The 22,884-nt window shown below is 42.4% G+C and overlaps 1 protein-coding gene across 1 annotated transcript in view; it reads right to left on the reverse strand.

Annotated features, from left to right (window-relative positions):
- LOC143973983 (annexin A1-like) overlaps positions 1-22,884 on the reverse strand; it is a 69,764-nt gene that overhangs the window by 31,099 nt on the left and 15,781 nt on the right. Inside the window, exons 2-6 of the mRNA XM_077474933.1 lie at positions 19,634-19,713; positions 15,968-16,055; positions 13,835-13,929; positions 1,090-1,203; positions 640-730 (exon numbers count right to left, since the gene is read on the reverse strand). Coding sequence (XP_077331059.1) covers positions 640-730; positions 1,090-1,203; positions 13,835-13,929; positions 15,968-16,055; positions 19,634-19,699 — 454 coding nt within the window. The 5' untranslated portion in view covers positions 19,700-19,713. The remainder of the gene's footprint in view (positions 1-639; positions 731-1,089; positions 1,204-13,834; positions 13,930-15,967; positions 16,056-19,633; positions 19,714-22,884) is intronic.

A 22,884-nucleotide genomic window follows, 5' to 3' on the forward strand; every position in this document is an offset into this window, starting at 1 on the left:
GTAATATTAAAGTTTTGAGATAAACTTTAGATATTGACAAAATACTTATTTTCCACCATATTTTGCAAATAAATTCTTTCAAAAATCAAACAAATGCGATTGTCTGGATTTGTTTCCACATTTTGGTGTCTCATAGTTGAGGTATACCTATGATGACAATCAGTGCCGGGACAAGGTCATCCAGTGCCCAGGGCAAAGACGCCAAATTACGCACCCCTTTCCCTTAGGGTTAGGGTCAGGGTGCCCCCTACCCCTGCAATAAACCATTGCGCCAGGGGCAGCCATCCCTCCTGCCCACCCCTTGTCCTGGCCCTGATGACAATTACAGGCCTCTCTCATCTTTTTAAGTGGGAGAACTTGCACAATCGTGGCTGACTAAATACTTTTTTGCCCCACTGTATATATTCTGAGTCCAACATTTTAACTGATCGCCAAATAAATCATATTTTTGCAATAGTCTGTCTTTACACATTATTGGTGCACAACCTGCAGAGATCTACTAGAGATAGCATCAACCAATCTGACCTTGGCTAAAAATATAATGTAAAGCAGACAGTAATATGAATAGCACATCAACAATGGCTTTCAGCAAACAAAAATAGAGCTGAAGTTTTTCTAGACTTTACCTTGCATACTTACTTTCTTTGTAGGCTATCTTTATGGCTTGGATCTCCCTGTTTGACCTTGATGCTAAAATTTCAATCAATGTATCCTCATCAGTTCCGAGTCCCTAAAAAAAAAAAAAAAAAAATGTATAGTTATATATATATATATATATATATATATATATATATATATATACACATACACACACACACACACACACACACAAATAACACTTACATTTGTAATGTTCATAACAAAAATGCAAGGTTTTTATTTTAAGTAGCAATTGGGCTATATTAAAAAAAATTAATATAAACATATATTTAAAACATATTTTATCTGTAAACTAACATTGTACAGTGTGACTGAGAACCTGTATCTACTGATCTTCTGGAATGTGTACAGCTAAATTAGATATGATATATTATTTATTTACTCTAGCCAAGTCAGATATGATAAGTCATTTTGCAGTGTTTACATTACCTTAGTGGCATATTTCAGGGACTCTGCATCATAGTCTGCTGGAGTTTTCAGCAAGGCCAAAACAACCTCCTCATAAGGGCCAGAAAGAGCTTTCTTTAGAGCTTCTTCCAAAGGCTAGAAATACATTGGGCATAGTCAAAACCTGTTCATCAAGTTAAATACTATACTGTATGCAAGTGATCATAGAAAAAAAAAAACACTAGTCTAAAAAGTCAGTGAATTTTCGAGCCAAAGGATCAGGATTTATGGCAACAAGGATTCAACAATGCATTTGTAAGCCAATACTGAATCAAAGTAGGTTTGCAAAAATGCCAAGTAACAGTGTGTTTATTTAGCAAAAGCAAACAGACAATGTGTCGATTGTGACAACAAATCGAGCATATTTCATTACAGGGCGGCAACCAAAGCAGGTACAGCATAAAATGCCTTATTCCTCGAGGCAGGCTTGTAATGTACTGGAAATCGGTTAAAAGGAGAAGTACATAGTAAGGTTGAATAAAGACACCAGTCCATCCAGTTCAACCTGAGTGAGGTGTCTACAATTGTCCCTATCCCTCTACATCACACACTCAGAGTGGTCCCTACCCTCAAGGAGCCCACAATCCAAGGCCCCGGTTTATATACTATGGCCAATTTTGGACAGAAGCCAATTAACCTACCTGCATGTCTTTGGAGTGTGGGAGGAAACCGGAGAACCCGGAAGAAACCCACGCAGGCACAGGGAGAACATGCAAACTCCAGGCAGGTAGTGTTGTGGTTGGGATTCAAACCAGCAACCCTTTTTACTACTAGGTGAGAGTGCTAACCACTACACCACTGTGCCGCCCACCAAGTACAGGCAAAGCTCATTTGGCTGTACTTCTCCTGTGAATCAGGAGTTTGTTCTGCACTCCTGTGACTTGTTTTCAGCAGACAGCGGGCTGAAGCCTGCTGTCAGCTGATGTGACAGAGCCATATCCGCCCACACGCCTGGACCACCACCCGGCTCAGCAAGCTGCTGAGAGCCCGAGATGGCCAGTCCTTCCCCCTCCACAGCCCAGTGCTCCAGTAAGGTCAGAGCAGACAGTGCTGTCTGACAGTCACCAGCTCTCTGCTCACGGAGCTCTGAGAATTGAGCAATCAGCAGTGTTTGATCGCTCAGTTCTCAGCATTGGAGTTGGTGGGAAACTGATGCTGCATCAACCTAGGCAAGTATGATTCCTAAAAAAAAAAAAAACACAAATCCCATAATTCTATTTTAAGTGCTAAATTTGTTTCAATGCTAAGAGCCCAAAGCAGGATTGTAGGGCAAAGTAAACGCAATTTTTTTTTTTTGTAAGCACCCAGCCCCCCCCCCCCCCCCCCAACTCCTATTACCCAATACTTATTGCCATCCTAACACTTACTCTTCTTTGCCCCTAAAGGTTAAGTTCACCTTTTCGGGTAGAATTTCACTTTTCATAATAGAAGCATTTTGTAACAATGCACTTATCTCTCACTTACCTCATCTTACTTCATCTACTGTATCCATTTGGATTTTTTAAAATGTTTTTAGATTCCATCACTTCCTGCATTCACACCCTTTCTGCATCACAAAAGAGGGTGCAATAGGGCACCCTATCTGAACCACACCTCGCTCATTACTATACCATCTCCTCTTATTTCTACCCACTTAGTATAATTAGATTGTACAATATCCTTTTAGATCAGCTATGTAGTGCAAGGTCCTGTCTGATTGGATATAAATTAAATAGATTGTTCAGGTGGGTCCTCCCATTCCATAGCTTTGGTAAATCTAAAGGAAATTGTATAGTGTATGACCCCCTTTATACAAGTTCATAGAAGGGAGTGGATGTAAACACTCAGCTGTCAGGCCCAGTCACACCTCTGCGTTGTAGGGACTCACATTCCTGCATGCGTTTTTTCGGGGGGGGGTGTTTGAGAGTTTCTGCTCATAATGCATATGGCAGCTCATTCACTTGAATGGACTTCCCTATGAGTGACAAATTCCCCCAAAGAAGCTCCAGAACATTTGGAGCGTGGTGCATTTTTACAGTGCTTTTTTGGTGTATTTGCAGAGAGTTTGCTGTAGAGCATGCGCCCACTATCCAAGCTTGGGGTGCCTTTAAACGACAACGAAAGCATGATGCAAATTTCCCACAAGTTTTGAAACGTATGGCCGCAGGCATTTTCTGTGTGGTTTGCCATGAATTCTGAAATGCATAGAGGGGAAATAGAGATTTGTTGTTCTCGTGTAAACACACCAATTTCACTTTCAGGTCCCATTCATGCCTAGTGTAGTGGGAGTACATGTTTGACGCGTTTCTCCCTCAACACACATAGCACAGCCTGTTGGTTTCAATGGGCTATGCTACACGTGGCAAAGTAGCTCGCGGGAAATTTTGGGGTGTTGCGGTTTGCAGAGTTTGTCGCTCGTTTCTTCATACGGCAAAATATATTTACTTCTGTTTTTGGGGTGGCGTTTATTAACCACTTTCAGACCGGACCATTTTGCTGGTAAATGACCAGAGGTCTTTTTACACTTTGGCACTGCGCTGCTTTAACTGGTAATTGCGCGGTCATGCAATGTTGTACCCAAACGAAATTTGCGTCCTTTTCTTCCCACAAATAGAGCTTTCTTTTAAAAGGTATTTGACTGATTCTGCGATTTTTATTTTTTGCGATATAAACGTAAAAAGACCGCAAATTTTGAAAAAAAATGATATTTTCTACTTTTTGTTATTAGAAAAATCCAATAAACTCAATTTTAGTCATACATTTAGGCCAAAATGTATTCAGCCACATGTCTTTGGTAAAAAAAAAGTCAATAACTGTATATTTATTGGTTTGCGCAAAAGTTGTCACATCTACAAACTAAGGTACATTTTCTGGAATTTACGCAGCTTTTATTTTATGACTGCCTATCTCATGTCTTGAGGTGCTAAAATGGCAGGGCAGTACAAAACCCCCCCAAATGACCCCATTTTGGAAAGTAGACACCCTAAGGAAATTGATAAGAGGCATGTTGAGCCCATTGAATATTTTTTTTTTTTGTCGCAAGCGATTGAATAATGACAAAAAAAAAAATTATTTTTTTTTTTACACAAAGTTGTCACTAAATGATATATTGCTCACACATGCCATGGTTATATGTGGAATTGTACCCCAAAATACATTCTGCTGCTTCTCCTGAGTACGGGGATACCACATGTGGTCGACTTTTTGGAAGCCTAGCCGCGTACGGGGCCCCGAAAGCCAAGCACCGCCTTCAGGATTTCTAAGGGCATACATATGTCATTTTACTCCTCACTACCTATCACAGTTTTGAAGGCCATAAAATGCCAAGATGGCACAAAACCCCCACAAATGACCCCATTTTAGAAAGTAGACACCCCAAGCTATTTGCTGAGAGGCATGTTGAGTCCATGGAATATTTTATATTTTGCCACAAGTTGCGGGAAAATGACAAACTTTATAAATTTTTCACAAAGTTGTCACTAAATGATATATTGCTCACACATGCTATGGGCATATGTGAAATTACACCCCAAAATAAATTCTGCTGCTTCTCCTGAGTACGGGGATACCACATGTGTGGGATTTTTTGGGAGCCTAGCCGCGTACGGGGCCCCGAAAACCAAGCACCGCCTTCAGGCTTTCTAAGGGCATACATTTTTAATTTCACGCCTCACTACCTATTACAGTTTTGAAGGCCATAAAATGCCAAGATGGCACAAAACCCCCACAAATGACCCCATTTTAGAAAGTAGACACCCCAAGCTATTTGCTGAGAGGCATGTTGAGTCCATGGAATATTTTATATTTTGCCGCAAGTTGCGGGAAAGTTACAAACTTTTTTTTTTTTTTTTTTTTTTTTTTCACAAAGTTGTCACTAAATGATATATTGCTCACGCATGCCATGGGCATATGTGAAATGACACCCCAAAATAAATTCTGCTGCTTCTCCTGAGTACGGGGATACCACATATGTGGGACTTTTTGGGAGCCTAGTCGCGTACGGGGCCCCGAAAACCAAGAACCGCCTTCAGGATTTCTAAGGGTGTAAATTTTTGATTTTACACCTCACTACCTATCACAGTTTTGAAGGCCATAAAATGCCAAAATAGCACAAAACCCCCCAAAATGACCCCATTTTGGAAAGTAGACACCCCAAGCTATTTGCCGAGAGGCATGGTGAGTATTTTGCAGCTCTCATTTGTTTTTGAAAATGAAGAAAAAAAAAATAATGTATATTTTTTTTCTTTTTTTCAATTTTCAAAACTTTGTGACAAAAATGAAGGTCTGCAAAATACTAACCATACCTCTCGGCAAATAGCTTGGGGTGTCTCCTTTCCAAAATGGGGTCACTTGGGGGGATTTTGTGCTATCTGGGCATTCCATGGCCTCCGAAACTGTGATAGGCAGTGAGGAATGAAATCTAAAATTTACACCCTTAGAAATCCTGAAGGTGGTGCTTGGATTTTGGGGTACCGTACGCGGTTAGGCTCCCAAAAGGTCTCACACTTGTGGTATCCCCGTACTCAGGAGAAGCAACAGAATGTATTTTGGGGTGTAATTTTACATATAACCATGGCATGTTTGAGCAATATATCATTTAATGACAACTTTGTGCAAAAAAAAAAAAAAATAATAATAATGTATTTTTTCCACAACTTTTGTCAAAATATAAAATATTCCATGGACTCGACCTGCCTCTCAGCAAATAGCTTGGGGTGTCTACTTTCTAAAATGGGGTCATTTGGGGGGGTGTTGAACTGTCCTGGCATTTTATGCACAACATTTAGAAGCTTATGTCACACATCACCCACTCTTCTAACCACTTGAAGAAAAAGCCCTTTCTGACACTTTTTGTTTACATGAAAAAATATTTTTTTTTGCAAGAAAATTACTTTGAACCCCCAAACATGAAGTGTTTTTTTAAAGCAAAAGCCCTACCGATTAAAATGGTGGGTGTTTCATTTTTTTTTTTCACACGGTATTTGCGCAGCGATTTTTCAAACGCATTTTTTGGGGAAAAAACACACTTTTTTTTATTTTAATGCACTAAAAATCACTATATTGCCCAAATGTTTGATGAAATAAAAAATATGATCTTAGGCCGAGTACATGGATACCAAACACGACATGCTTTAAAATTGCGCAGAAACGTGCAGCGGCGACAAACTACGTACATTTTTAAAAGCCTTTAAATGCCTTTACAGGTGACCACTTTAGATTTACGGAGGAGGTCTACTGCTAAAATTAGTACCCTCGATCTGACCTTCGTGGTGATACCTCACATGCATGGTGCAATTGCCGTTTACATATGCCACCAGACCAACGCTTGTGTTCCGCGTTGCGCCTTAGCAGGGGGGGACAGGGGTGTTTTTTTTTTTTTGCTTTTTTATTTTTTTTTTAAACTGTTCCTTTCATTTATATATATTTTTTTATGATTTTTATTGTTATCTCAGGGAATGTAAATATCCCCTATGATTGCAATAGGTAGTGACAGGTACTCTTTTTAAAAAAAATTAGGGTCTATCAGACCCTAGATCTCTCCTCTGTCCTCAAAGCATCTGACCACACCAAGATCGGTGTGATAAAATGCTTTCCCAATTTCCCAATGGCGCTGTTTACATCCCGCAAAATCTAAGTCATGAAATGCTCGTAGCTTCCGGTGTCTTAGGCCATAGAGATGATTGGAGCCATTCTGGTCTCTGATCAGCTCTATGGTCAGCTGGCGGAACCACCGGCTGCATTCTCAGGTTCCCTGTTGGGACAGGAGAGCCTGAGAAAACCATGGAAGATGGTGCGGGGGGGGGGGGGACATTCCCTCCCACTGCTTGTAAAAGTAGTCTAGAGGCTAATTAGCCGCTAGGATTGCTTTTACATAAAAGCCGACCGCTGGCTGAAAAGAATGATACTAAGATGATACCTAAACCTGCAGGCATCATTCTGGTATAAGCACTCAAAGTCCCGCAACATACCAGTATGTTGCTGGAACTGGTTGGGCATATATTGTATTTTTTTTTTCATGCAGCCTGTGGGCTGAACGAAAAAAAAATATTGATCGGTGGGTATGCCCACCATTAGATACCACCCTTCATCCACCCACTTTCTAATGGTGGGCATACATGCACCATTTATATATGCCGAAGCATGGGGGCATCCTCCCGCAAAAGGTAGGAGCAGATCGCTCCTCCACCCCTTATGCCCCCATGCTTCGGCATATATGCTCTTTTTTAACTGTGGTGGTGAAATCACCCCCGACAGTGCTGGAGTCGCGGCTTTATGTATCATGGGAGCAAACGCTGTTGCTGTCAAGATAAATAAATCCGCTCTGCAGCAGAATGGCGTACCTGCTAAGCAAATGATGGTTAACAATAAAACAAAGTAACATTACAGTATAACAGTAGGACTTACCATACCTGCAAAGCAAATACAAAAAAAAAAAAAAAAAAAAAAAAAAAAAATCGCTAAAAATAACACATTTAACACAATCTGTGCCTAAAATATATATATGCCGAAGCATGGGGGCATCCTCCCGCAAAAAAGTTATGCCGCGTACATACATTCAAACTTTTCCACGGGCAAGCCCTCCGTCGGAATTTTGACTGTATGTACGTGGCATTAGGAGCAAAAACGCTCCTCCACCCCTTATGCCCCCATGCTTCGGCATATATGCTCTTTTTTAACTGTGGTGGTGAAATCACCTCCGACAGCGCTGGAGTCGTGGCTTTACGTATCGTGGGAGCAAACGCTGTTGCTGTCAAGATAAATAAATCCACGCTACAGCTGAATGGCGTACCTGAAAACAAAAAATGGTTAACAATAAAACATTGCAGAATAGAATACAGTACAAAGGAGCAGAACAATAGAGAGAGAATAGAGAGAGAGAGAGAGAACAATAAAACGACAACTATTTTTGGTTTTTTTATTTTATATATTTTTTTTTTTTTTTGGTTTTTTTACTTTTTTTTTTTTTTTTTCAACACTTTTTTATGTAACTTTAACACTTCTGTTGTAACGGTTCCAGCGGTTTGGGTCTCTCAAAATGTGATGGCATCTTGGGAGACCCTGTGAACGTGTGCCTAGCTTGTGCAATGCTGTACCCTACGCTAATACTCAACTAGTTCATGGTAGCGTTCAAAACACTCACCCTGACAAAGACCAGGATTGCCAGGACAGCGGGGACAATAAGAACGGGTGTCACGCCTAAATCCGCGCTTTCTGCAGACACGACATTTTCTTTGGGGAGCTCGTTGGGTAGGGGTACTCGAGAGGACATAAGAATAATGCCTCTCATGCAGCCGGCTTACTGCATCTGGTAGGGGAAGGTGAGGTGGAGCACCGCCTGGATACAGAAGGGCTCTGACGATATCCTCCTGGAATTTGAGGAAGGATCCAGTCCGTCCTGAAGCTTTGTGTAGTACATAAGCATTCAGTATAGCCAATTGGAATAAATAAACAGACACTTTTGTACCAGCGTCTGGACTTACGGGCAACTAGATACGGCGCCAACAACTGGTCATTGAGGTCCACCCCTCCCATGTTAAGGTTATATTTGTGGACACAGAGGGGTGTCTCCACAATACCAGTCGCCGTAGAAATTTGGACCGTCGTGTCTGCATGAAGGGAGGTAAGAACGAAAACATTCTTATTATCCCTCCACTTCATAGCGAGCAAATTATTACTGCGCAAGCAGGCTCTCTCCCCCAGCCTAAGACGGGACTCTACAAGCCGCTGGGGAAAGCCCCGGCGATTAGGTCGCACGGTGCCACATGCTCCAATCTGATGATCAAACAAGTGACTAAACAGTGGCACGCTTGTGTAATAATTGTCCACGTACAAGTGGTACCCCTTTTCCGAATAAGGGTGACACCAAGTCCCACACTATCTTGCCAGCGCTTCCTATGTAGTCAGGGCAGTTCTCCGGCTCTACGTGACTATCTCTTCCCTCATAAACCATGTAACTACGTGTATAGCCTGTGGCCCTGTCACAGAGCTTATACATCTTGACCCCGTATCTGGAACGCTTGTTGGGGACGTATTGTTTGAATGACAAGCGACCAGAAAATTTAATCAGGGACTCATCAACGCAGACAACTTGATCGGGAGTAAACAAGGCTGCAAAACGTTGGTTGAAGTGGTTTATGAGGGGCCGAATTTTGTAGAGCCGATCGTACTCAGGGTCTCCACGAGGACGACAGAGTTCATTGTCGCTGAAGTGCATGAACCGCAAAATCATCTCGTATCGTGCCCTGGACATGGAAGCAGAGAACACGCGCATATGGTGAATTGGGTCAATGGACCAATATGACCGCAACTCACTCTTTTTGGTTATGCCCATGTTGAGGGAGAGGCCCAGAAAGATTTTAAATTCGGAAACCGTAACTGGTTTCCATTGTCTGGCAAGGGCGGACTGGGGAATAGTGGCGATGTGTTGAGCAGCGTACAAATTGGTTTGGTCCACAATAGATCTAAAGAGATCTTCGGTGAAAAACAGTGAGTAAAAGTCAAGTGTCGTAAAATCAACTGTTTCCACGTTAATGCCAGGTTGGCCAGTGAATGGGGGAAGTACGGGTTCTGCAGAAGTGGTGGGCACCCAAATAGGATTGGCGAATTCTGCAGGAAGGGCACTATGGGTACGACGGGCCTGTCTTTGTCTTCTTGGTGGCAGCGGGACACTACTTGTGCTTGCCACCTCGCCAGCTTGAACTGCACTTATGGGACTCGCCACGTCACCACGTGTTACTGCAGTGCTGGATGTAGGTCCAGGGTGTACTAGGCCGCTGGTGCTTGCCAGTTCACCAGAAGGATGAGCGGCTCTAGTACGTCTCTGCTCCATACGAGTGACCTGCGGTTCCTGCACCTCAACAACAGAATACATACGGGATTGGGCACACCTGTTCTTAGCAGCGGCCTCATCTCCGTCGTCAGAGCTATCTGTCATGGAGCCGCTGTCCTCTACAGGATCGAATTCTGAGCCTGAATCTGACAGATGAGTGACGTCCTCTTCACTATCTGTCATGCTCAGAAACGTGTAGGCCTCATCACTAGTGTACCTTCGCTTTGCCATTTTGGGCTCTAAATTTAGGGGTACACTAGTGAGACTCACAGGTAAAAAAGCACCTAGCCTGTCAGCGACTGTTTCAAAACGCTACAAAAAAAACTGTTAGTGATCGCAGGGATCAAGCCTGACTCTGCGAACGCTGCAGTTATGTGTGTTGTGTTTTGTAAGTGACAGTGATCGATCGATACTGCACTTGGGTGGGCTGGGCTGGGCTTGGCGGAGGGGCTAAACGCAGGTGCTAGCGGGTATCTGGGCTGATCCCGCTAACAATGCGTTTTGGGAAACCTAAAATGCTGGCAACGCTAATATAGATCTGATCAGATACTATATTACTAAGGGAGGTGTATGCTTTGCGCGTGGGTGTTAGCGGTACTGGCACTAACCTGACGCTGGGGCGACGCAGGCCTTATCTGACCCTAAAAAACTTATATCACCCGCCGGGTGATCAGGGGGTTAAACCTTTATTAGGTAATAAATGGCGGGTGCCCTGAAACAAAAAAAAAAATAACTAACCAACCAGCGTCACCTGTAACAGTTATATGGTGATCACTGGTGAAAGGGTTAACTGGGGGGCAATCAGGGGGCTATGCGGTAGTATATGGGGGTCCCTGACGCTATAAAAAGCTGCGGCGAACCCAAATACTTACCTGCCTATCTAGGGTCACCTGTGACACTAATACAGCGATCAGAAAAAAATCGCTTATTAGTGACACTGGCGACGGGGGGTGATCACGGGGTTAAACCTTTATTGGGGGGGTTAGGGGGGCACCCTAGAGCTAAAGGGGGCTAGCCCTAACTGCCCTAACAGTTATTACAGTCACAAATGACACCAATGCAAAAAAAAAAAAAAATGCACTTGGTGTCACTGTGACTGGGGGGGGGGGGCAGGGGTGATTGGGGGGTGATTGGGGGTGATCAGGGGGGTGAAAAGTGTGCCTGGCGTGTTCTACTGTAAGTGTAGTGTTGGGTGCAACTTACCGATCCTCTCTCCTCCGTGCCGGAACGAAAAAGACCGACACGAGGAGAGATTACTTCACTTCCTCTCCTGTGTTTACATTACAGGAGAGGAAGTGATGTCACCGAGCATTTTCATTCGTCGGGAGCGATCGCGAGGGGGTGGCCATGAATTAATGGCCGTCCCCTCGTCCGGGATCGCTCCCGAACGAATACCGACCGCCGCAGGCACCGGGCGGGGGCCCGATCGGGCCCCCGACCCGCGGGAGGCAAGGGACGTACATGTAAGCCCTTATGCCTGCCCGTGCCATTCTGCCGACGTACATCGGCGTGCGGCGGTCGGCAACTGGTTAATGTCACCAAAAGCTCAACTAGTTCATTTTAGGTGTATAAAAAGGTAGCCATACTCTACAATCTGTACGATTTCCTAGATTTGCCAAAACTATATAATGGGACACACCTATCTATCCAAATCACTCTGTATCCAATCAGGCAAGCCCTTGCACTACATCTAAAAGGAGATTGTACAATTAGATTGTGTAGGGTGTGTGGTGAGCTTACGTAACTTCCAGGACACGCTTCTCTTGTTTTCAGTACTACAGCTCTATCTGCATATACTGAGATCACTCAGCTCCTGCACGCTCTGCCAAATTAGTGATCTATGCAAGATAGAAATAAAAAAAAATAAAAAAATTGATGGCTATATATTTATTGAGAAAGGTGATATGTGATTGCATTGGAAAACCGTGCACCTGAGGTGGTAGGAGGACAAGAGCAGGGTGTGCGTTAATGAGGTCAGCTGGTGCTTTTTCCTTGCTGGAAGGAAGGAAGGAAGTTTTAAAAATGTTTAAACCAGATTGTCACTTTTACCTATAGGCAAGCCTAGAATAAGGCTTACCTAATGGTAGTGGAAATATAGCCTAAGGCCACGTACACACGGGCGGATTGTCTGCCCAACTTAGTCCGCTGAACTGTGTTTCAGCGGACAATCCGCTCGTGTGTGGGCTTCAGCGGACTTTTTCAGCGGACAGTCTGACGGACTAAGTCTTTCGGAATTTCCGTAATTTTGTCCGTCCAAACTTGGTTTCAGCGGACAGTCCGCTCGTGTGTAGGCAAGTTGGATGGACTAAGTATGGCGCATGCTCAGAAAGGATTTACACGCTGAAGGTTGCATTGCAGTGTATTGGACGTCGAATTTCTAGTCCCGTCGTACACGTCATCGCGCAAGCTTTCGGCGGACTGTCTGCTCATCGTGTGTGGTCAAGTCCGTTCATTCAAAAGTTGAACGGACTGTCTGTCGGATTGTCTGACGAACTTAGTTGGGCAGAAAATCCGCCCGTGTGTACGCGGCCTAAACGTGCTACCTTGTAGTGCTCTGATGAGGTCATTGGCGCATGTGCTGTGAAGAAACGGACCTCTGTGCCGTTTCAGTCAAGTGCCGTGACTGACGGCAGTGATATCATGCGGCTCCAGTCAGCCACAGAGCCGGAGTCCATGGTTCCAGAAGGAAGAGGGGCAAAGATGGCTGCAGCCTCCAGCGGGGACAGCGACTGCTTAGTTTGCAGGTAAGTGCCACATAATGGGCTAGTATGCGATGCATACTAGCCCATTATGCTTTTACTTTGTAGGGGGAAAAAGGAAATAGAACCCATTAGGAGTTTACTTCCACTTTAAGACGCAAGTAGAATTTTTAAACTCATTGCAGAAATATACCACCTTGTTTTTTGCATTCCAATAATCAGCTCTGGAACCAATATAGTCCGATCAATCTGCCTACGATTGGTACTCTCTGCTATAAACCACAGTGTTACTTGACCAGCATTTCTTGGCTCACTTTAAATTTTAGGGAATTGTTTGGAGGTTGTAGGTTACCACAACTGACAGAACTTTGTGACTGTAAGAGGCTGAATACCCAATATTGCCTTTTTTTACTGGCCCTTTAGGCCCTTTAGGTTATACTACATATCAGTGGAGCCCAAAAGGTTGAGTCATTTTCTTTTATCTGGTTGTGGGTTTGTGTTCACTGTCCTAACTCAGAGTACAGAGTAATGCCCCATACACACGGTCGGACATAACGACCACAAAATCCGTCAGATTTTTTCCGATGGATATTTGACCAAATGTGTCTTGCATAAACACAGTCGCACAAAGTTGTCAGAAAATCCAATAGTCCGGAACAAGGTGATGTCTAACACATACGTCGGGAGTATAAACGGGCCAGTAGCCAATAGCTTTCGTCTCTTAGTTTATTCTGAGCATGCGTGGCACTTTGTCCGTCTGAATTGTCTACACACGATCGGAATTTAAACGATTGGATTTTGCTGTGGGAAAATTTTAGATCCCGCTCTCAAACTTCAAAATTCAGACGGAAAAAAAGTCCAATAGAGCTCACACACACGATCAGATTTTCCAACAACATAATCCGATCTGACTTTTTCCGTTGAAATTTCCGACCGTGTGTATGGGGCATAAGGCTGGCCATACTTTATACAATGTTCTTGTTCAACTTCCTTTAGGATTTACCTTCAACTATGTAGTGCAAGGGCTTGCCTGATTACTTATTGAAAGTGTTTAGGTTTGACTTCATATTATACGATTTTGGTAAATCTAAAAGGAAAATTGTATAATGTATGAACAAGTTATGTTCAGGATTATGATGTTTGCGGTGTTCAAGAGAAAATGGAAAGCAAAGCCTTTACATACGTACATTGTTGTTCATTTACTATATTGGTACAATACCTTTCCTGTTGTACTTTGGTAAGCAGCCTTTATGGCTTGGCGCTGTGCATTAGTTCTTTTTGTCAAAATATTGGTGATAGTTGCCTCATCAACACCTTAAAAAAAAAAAAGCAAAAAAAAAAAAAAAAAAAACAAACAAACAAAAATACATGCATTTAGTTGGATTTGGAAGCATTTATACAGAGCTATAGCATTTTTGAGCTGTCCCCCAAGTTCAAGATTAAATATTTTTCATCCTTAGAGAAAAATTGGCAGAAATACTGCATTATGGCCACTATCTGGAACTAAAAATGATCACAAGATATAGACTTATTTACTATGCTCCTCAGCTCCATCTATTGGCCTTAATGCAGTATTTTTCCGATCCGTATGAATAAAAACCATTTGACCTGGAGAGGAAATAGTCTAATTACATACACGGTTGCCTCATTCATACAGAACAAACGTACATGCAGTTTCAATGGCTGAATAGCTCAGCAGGTTGTTTATAAATACTTCCCATAGCGTTTTATATGAGCTGGTCTGTAAATGGTTGATCACCAATTTGGCGTTGCTCTTTGGACAAAGATACTTCTCATGTGTGAGACTTCCAGCAGTTGGACTGATAGTTCAGATGATAAGTGATAAGCAGTATTAAACCCATAAGCAAACATATTGCAGCTTACCAATTCTTATATTTCATGGCTGCATTATTTTTCTTTAGGCTTTCCTTTTATTTTCACCTGGTGATCCAGCCAGTACATCTGTTATTTTTCAAACAAAGTATTTACCATTGCCAGGGGTGCTTACAATTGTTTTTTTCCTTTTGGGGTAAAAGTTTATAAACTGCTTGAAGTATGAGCTGGAGTTTGGTTTCAATGTACTAACGAAGTTAAACCTGCTAGTGAATCCAACACTCCCCTCCCCCAAATAACAATGCTGCTGCCCCAATGCATAGCTCCCAGCAGTCCCTGATTTCGAGGGACTGTCCCTGATTTGGAGCAATGTCCCTCTCTCCCTCATTTTCATCTGATCTATATAGATATATATATATAAAATGCACTTTTTATCTATCACAAAGTAAGTGCTTTCCAGCACTAAACCTTTCATCTGATTTCTAAATTGCTACATTTGTAAATTCCAAAAGCCAATATAAAAAGGAAGGTTGTGCTTTCTGTTCCGCTCCCAGGAAGTATCAAAGACCCCACATTTCTGGCAAGATCAGTGAAATTAGCTGAAAAGGTTGTGAGCCACCATGTCTAAGGACTAGCAAACTGTAATTTATATTACATTTTTATTTATGGGCTTGGATTGTTTAAGTGTCAGAATTTACTCATAAGGGTTTACTATTGGCAATTCCCCATTCCCACCGGGATGGATTTGAAAGCACACTACTTTGGTGCAATTTCAAAGCCGCACATCAGTGCAATTTGCACTGTCAATTTCATTGCGGCTTGTGACTTTATTTAACAAAAGTCTAGACTCAAGGAAATGGGCAACTAGTGCACAATATGAACTTTCAAATCATATCACACATCACAACAGTGTGAATGGAGGCTTATGTCACGTGTACACAATTGAAATTCCGGCCAGAAAAAGACAGATGAGAGCTTTTCATCGGAAATTGCGACCGTGTGTATGCTCCATCGGAATATAGCTGTCCGAATTTCTGCCAGACAAAAAATGATAGCATGTTCTCAATTTTCGAGATGGAAAAACTTTCTATCAGAAATTCCGATCGCGTGTATGCAATTCCGACATGCCAAAAATCACACATGCTCAGATTCAACTACGAGACGGAAGCTATTGGCTGTTGAACTTCCTTTTTCTAGTCCCGTCGTACGTGTTGTACGTCACCGCGTTCTAAACGATCGGAATTTGGTGTGACTGTGTATATGCAAGACAGCTTGAACGGAATTCCATCGGGAAAACCATCAGAGCTTTTTTCGACTAGAATTCCGATTGTGTGTACGCCGCATAAGGGTTAAATTATAAGAGTTAAAGAATAGAAAGGTCATAGTTAGTGGTAAAATACTAAAGCATATACAGTTTTTTTCGTAAATAAAATAAAATAAAAAGACTGTTGAATGCTATAATTACCTTAGCGCTAGACATAGTACATTTACAAGTTTCAATAATCAACACCATAAATACCTTTGGTTTTAATGGCCTTGTCTAAGGCAGTGACATCTGCAGATGCATCATAGGATGGAGCTGCTTGAAGACCGCCAGAAACTTGTTGCTAAAAAAAAAAAAAAGGTCAAAAAATATATTAGTACATAAGAAATAAACAGCTGAAAGTATGTTGGTACACTAGGCACACCACAGCTTGCATTTAACAACTCATTTATAAAAATGCTGTGATAGGTCAACAGTGCCTCGTGGAGTCTAAATTCACGAGAGCTTCATCATTGGAGGGGAGCTGGTCATGTGACTTTAACTGGTCACATTACTGTAAGGTGACCAAATTCTTGAAAATGAAATCTGGGGACTTTTATTGGCAAATGGTAAACTATTTTATAAGCATATTTTCCTCAAATTATATATGCAGTGTATGTGGTATTTGTTATGGAATGATTGTATGCTATACATGTTATTTCTCACATTTCATCCATGACATAAAAAAAAAAAAAAAATTTAAGATACTTTAGATTTTTTTGAGATATGACTACCAAATGTTAAGATGAGAAGAGAGAGTGAAAAGTGAAAAGTTCAGCAGTGCACTATATAAAGAATGGAGGGCTCAGGAGTGCCCATCAATGCAAGATGAAAACACACTACACACTATATCTGATGTACTGCATGTTGCATTAGGTGGAATGTGTTGAGCCTGTGCCCACTCCAGTGTACCTCACTCCCAGTAAAATAATTGGGCCCCATTGAGTACCTAGTACGGACCTAATGTGGACTCCCTCCCAGTATCTCATGACCAGGCCATAGATATCTGTAACGGATTGGAATCCAAATGCTATTGGATAATGACCATAAGGGAAGGAGCCAGACAATGACCCCCTCACTACCGGAGGACCTGTCACCTTCCCAGGTACCACGCTTATTGACTAATTGCTTGTAGCTTGTTCCTTCACTTGGTAACCTATGACAACTACTTTCCTCTAGTCTTGCTGAGTTAACTTTTTTATAATGCTGGTACTGCATACACCTTAGTGCGTTTACAGACCCAAGTTCTTTAGCTACGCCAAAAACAACATGCACCCCTTTTAATAACTTCATACCAGTATCATAACGGTTAATGTAACTTTTACTGAAGCATGGCAGAACAGTTCAATATGAACAACATCTTTCCTCTAACTAGAGTAGTGTAGTAGCTCAAGTATACCTCTGTGAGGCGAGTCCATAACGGCACTGTCCATTGCTGATATCTGAAAACCTTGGTGCCTTTCGTGTTAAACGCTTCCACTCACTGGTAATCTGAAACCCCTTGGACCCTGGCAACCAGGAACCCTGGCCCTCCGCCGTCTCCATTTTTTTTTATAGCACAGGTTTGCTGGATAGGACCAAAAGCCCAGGAACTGAGCTAGAAACATTTAACCCTTTCCCCAAGCCTAGAGCAGCCACTGATTCACTATAACTAAACAATTCAATCCGTCGGCAGAACCAGCATTAACTTTTTCAAGATAATCAATGTTATTCATATGTTACCTATTATTTATTTAGGTTAGATAGAAAGATAGATGAATAGGTAGATCGTGAAGACTACCTGCCACCCCCTATGCCCTTGTTGGGAGCAATGTCCAGTTCTATGTGACAGAAGGAGAAGGTACCAGCATCCACCTGACCCACAAGGATTGGAAATGGGTCCCTTAGATGAGTTTTTTTTTGCAGTTGCACTGTCTGTACAAATGATAGGTCATCTGTAGGATTTACTTGTGCCTATTCAATTAAACTATTGTAGCGCTGTTTCCTGAAGAGCACGCACTGTGTTTTTGAAAGTTAATGTTACACCTGAACTGTAGTTTGGTTTGGGTACAATTGTTCTAAATTTGGACCTCAGCATCAGTCTGACTGGACTACAGGATGTTCAGCCTGGCCACAAGGGGCACTGTCTCTTCTGGCAGGCATGTGACCGTCTAGTTGTGTGCTTTAAGTTTACTCTCTCTCGGAGACCGCCCAGTGGGAGTGTCACTCTTGCTGTGCTTTCTGGGAGAAGGTACTTAAGATGTGGATGTCACGTTGTTCGGGGTTCCGGTCCAGAAGTACATTCTGACTCCATGGTCCTGGTCCTCCTGACCAGCCCCAGGAAGGCTATTGCCTGGGGTGCGGATCTACCTGACTTGTCTCAGAGCTGACTAGCCCGAGGCAAGGAAACTAAAGAGGGATTCCAAGGCTGTCCGGTGCAGTCTCCGGTAGATGAAGAGGCCCAGTAACTTTGCAGCTATCCAGGGGAGGACTCTTCAGAAGAAAGCCACGTACGGGTTGGCTTCTTAGCAAGAACCTGGAGGAGCTGAAGTACCCAAGTGAATCCTGTCTCATGGGTATCACCAAGCTGGCTGAAAGATCCAGGTATCACACGAGTGTTCCACAAGTTTTAGTTTCCTGAAGTTCTACTACAACGTCTGTGGCAGAGACTTGTTCCTAAGTAAAGCACCTTTTTGGCTGCTAGGCCTTGTGAGAGAGGGACTATCCAACCTGAGTGAACATCCAGTTGTGAATGGCTATTCTCTCTAGTCAAAGTAAACAAGTCCTTCATTATTGACTTTGACACTAAGAGTACCTGAACTTCCTTCCTAACCCTCTGATCCTATTTTAAAGAGACTGTTCGTTGTCTAAGTTTTTGCAATAAAAATCCCTTCATTCTGATCTGTCTTCAGTCTCTAAAGTTACTGGGTGTCTACCACGGGAAACCCCTAGACACAAATCGAGAAGAAGGTAATGGTAAGCCCAATTAAACCAGCAGCTCCTTTTGGGTTTAGGGCTTCACTATTCCTGGAAATTATTGTACAATTTTCTTACTGTGATCCCCTATATATTATTTTGTTTGTTATGTTACAAGGACCTTTCCACCAATTTTCTATGATTCCTCGAGAATACTGCACAGGTTCCACTGTAAAAGGCACTACACCTCTAAGCAAATTTGGGTGGCCAATTACCTTTCGGGGTCAGGAGTTTGAACATTCTTTATATAGGTCGTTTTGACTTCCCCTGGATGAATTAGGGGTAAGGCGCTCCAATGATGCCCTTTTTGAAAGGTTGAACTGGACGTGCATTTCCTTTTCCAACCTAGCTCATTAAAGCGGTTGTATAGTTAAATTTTGTACTTGAACCTACAGGTAAGCCTAGAAGAAAGCTTACCTGTAGGTAAAAAGAGTATCTACTAAACCTGTACGGTTTAGGAGATAATCCCCTCGCAATGAGCCGTTGACTTCAGCGGCGCATGTGCAAAGGGGATTCTCGGCTGAAAGTCCGGCAGACGCCGGACCTTGCCGGGAAGAAAACTCCCACACCGAAGACACGCCAAGGGAACATGTCAGCTCCCTCGACGTGGACCAAGTGAGATGCCCGCGCCTCACTCTAAGGTAAATATTTCATATGCCTTTTACCTTGCAGGTGTAAAAAAAAAAAAAAAAAAGTCAGTAGGTTTACTCCCGCTTTAAAGGTCGAGAAGTTTTTTATTTATTTTTTTGTTTAACAGTGACACTGTATTTTCTCTTTTCACTGAAGTGACATCTATGTGCCAGGAATAATGTACTTTTTTTTTTTAAATGTGTTAATTCAATAATTGGTGACTACTACTACCACAGATATATTATTATAATGGTAATGGATATGAATTAAATTTTGCTAATTTCTGAATATACATACAGTGGCTTGGTCCGAACAGCTATCCAAGAAGCAGGCTTGACTCAGAAACTCGGAAATGAATGACATTGTAACTTGAAGGTCTGTAGAAACAAAATATACCTCATGTTTATACAGTACAATATGACAGATTCTCCTTAAAATTGTGTTTAAAATAAAACTTGAAGTAAATAGCAGGATGCACATTTGAAATACATATCTTAGAATGGTCTTACATGCCAAAGAATTTGGCAAAACACAGGATACACAGTTTAAAAGCAAAATATGCAGTACTACTATTAAATAAAGCATATATGGTGAAAATAAAATTAGTGTCCAGAAGTGTTCCACTCAGTGTATATAACATATATAAAAAAAATATATAATTTGCATCATACAATGAATCAAAAAATTACAACAAACAAATCAAAGGCCCATTAGGTACCAGTGAAAGCATTCCCTCCTCCACTTTTCACGTGTAACCAGCTCTCCCAAAGATTGATGTATATGAAAGAATAAACTAAAATACCACAATAGTCTAGAACAGTTAAAACTATTTTAATAAAAAGAACAATTCACTCAACCGTCAGTACTAATTATGAGCATTGCAACGTTAACACTGTGGGCAGATGAAGCTACCTATAAGAGATGGCCGAATTTTCAAAGATGGTGCTTGCTTCAGGAATAAAAAGGCCTTTGTCTAACCTGCAGCATTTTTATAGCAAAATATACATAAATTGCAAAGAGTTTGGTTTTGGTAATGTTTTAGAATTTTATATGTTGGGTAATTGATATTGAAAATAGGTTGCTGGCTTTAGTTCCACTTTAAGGTTGCTTAGTTTGGATATTAAAAGGTTTAGTGATGGCACAAATTTAAAAACATAGGTTACTGGGGGGTGGGAAGCGCAAAGCACTTTGGACTGCACGGGGAGGCTTATAGTGCTTAAATGGTGCTCCAAGTTCTTTGCATTGGGAGAAAAGTGTCTACATTTGGGGAGGAGATCCTTGTAGGAGAAGAAGTTAAAGAGTCAAAGTATTGGGGAGTGTCCTATACTGTAATGTCACTTTTTGAATGCAATAGATGTATTACTTTCTAGCTCGTGTAGCACCCTTTACTTAGGTAGGTGCTAGGAGGTAAGATTTTTGGAGAGTGCAATTAAATTTAGGCAGGCCTAGCTTTTCTGTTGGTTTTGATCTGTGTGGGCTGGGAGTGGCTCAGAGTAGCAGCTGTGACTCACAGACAGCATCACTCCATTGTCACCTTCCCTTTCCTTCAAGAGGATTTTATAAAGAAGTGGAGCTGTCGGGGATTGGTCAGGACTCCCTGAAACACCCCAAACTAGGATTGGCAGAGGGCAGGCCTCCTTGAAATACATGAAGACAGCCCAGCTGTAGAGGAGTTACATAGTTGGCAAGGTTGAAAAAAAAAGACACAAGACCAGCCTACGTGTGTTATTTTTATGTCAGTATTACATTGTATATCCCTGTATGTTGTGGTCTTTCAGGTGCTTATCAAATAGTTTGAAATTATCAATGCTGAAACCACCGCCTGTGGAAGAGAATTCCACATCCTAACCGCTCTTACAGTAAAGAGCCCTCTACGCAGTTTAAAGTTAAACCACTTCTAGCTTTAGTGAATGGCTGAGTGTCTTATTAAATTCCCTTTCACTGAAGTTTTATCCCTATTGTGGGGTCACCAGTACGGTATTTGTACATTTAAATCATATCCCCTCAAGCGTCTCCTCTCCAAAGGAAAATGAGTTCAGTGCTCGTAAACTTTCCTCATTACCAAGGTCCTCCAGTCCCTTTTTTAGTTGTGTTGCCCTTCTCTGGACTCTCTCCAGTTCCAGCACATCCTTCCTGAGGACTGGTGCCCAGAACTGGACAGCATAGTCCAGGTGCGGACAGACCAGAGAGTCTTGTAGAGTGGGAGAATTGTTTTATCTCTGCCATTAATTCCCTTTTTAAAGTATGCCAATATTCTGTTTGCTTTGCTTGGAGCATCTTGGCATTGCATGACATTGCTGAGCCTGTCATCTACCAAGACCCCCCAGGTCCTTTTCCATCCTAGATTCCCCCAGAAGGTTCACTCCCCAGCAAGTAGATTGCATTCATATTTTTGCCACCCAAATGCATTATTTTATATTTTTCTACATTAACCTCATTTGCCATGTAGTTGACCACCCCATTCATTTGTTCAGATCTTCTTGCAAGGTTTCCACATTCTACAGAGAAATTATTGCCCTGCTTAGCTTAGTATCATCCACAAATACAGAGATTGAGCTGTATTACCCCATCCTCCAGGTCGTTTATGAATAAATTAAAAAAGGGTTGATCCCCAGACAGAACCCTGGGGGACCCCACTTCCCACCCCGGACCATTCCGAGTACTCCCCATCACTACCCTTTGAACTCACCTCTGTGGCCAGTTTTCAATCCATGTACTCACCCTATGGTCAATGCCAAAGGACCTTACTTTGTACAGTAAATGTTTATGGGGAACAGTATCAAATGCTTTTGCAGAATCCAGATACACCACATCTACGGGCCTTCCTTTATCTAGATGGCAGCTCATCTCCTCATAGGTTAATAGATGGTTTGGTAAGAACAACGCTTCATAAATCCATGCTGATTAATGCTAATGATACCATTGTCATTACTAAAATCTTGTATATAGTCCCTTATCACCCCCTCCAAGAGCTTGCATACAATTGATGTTAGGCTAACTGGTCTGTACTTCCCAGGGATGCATCTTGGCCCTTTTTAAATATTGGCGCTACATTGGCTTTTCTCAATCAGCTGGTATCATTCCAGTCAGACTGTTTGTAAAAATTAGTTGTTGGCTGGAAGAACTGAGGATGACGTACTAGGATGTCGGGGCCTTTGAGGGAGCTCCCCAGTTTGGGGGGGGGGGGGGGGGTGACCTTGGGCCTGGGACTCGGGTGCAGATGGATCCCTCCAAAAACTCATGAAGGATCTGAACAGGAGCTAGTACTGCCGGACAAGTCTTAAGGAGGGAAGCACCGGTTTGCAGCCAGGAGGGCTGGTGAGTGACATGTGCCATCAGGAGGACTGGAGAGACATGCCAGAGAGGACTGAGAGGTAATAGAGCTGGCTGTGGAGCCAGTGGCAATTGCAATGTCATGGGCAGTAAAGTTGGGCAGCTGCAGCCAGGAGGGCTGGCAGGGCCTGACAAAGACTTACTGGGAGCAGTAGTCCACCTTAGAATAGGAAGTCTTTAGTCTTTGTATTGCAAATTTGCAAAATGCAAAAAGC

Source organism: Lithobates pipiens, unplaced genomic scaffold (genome assembly GCF_037356315.1).
Source record: "Lithobates pipiens isolate NorthernLeopardFrog02 unplaced genomic scaffold, aLitPip1_a1.2 Scaffold_13, whole genome shotgun sequence".
NCBI lineage: Eukaryota > Metazoa > Chordata > Amphibia > Anura > Ranidae > Lithobates > Lithobates pipiens.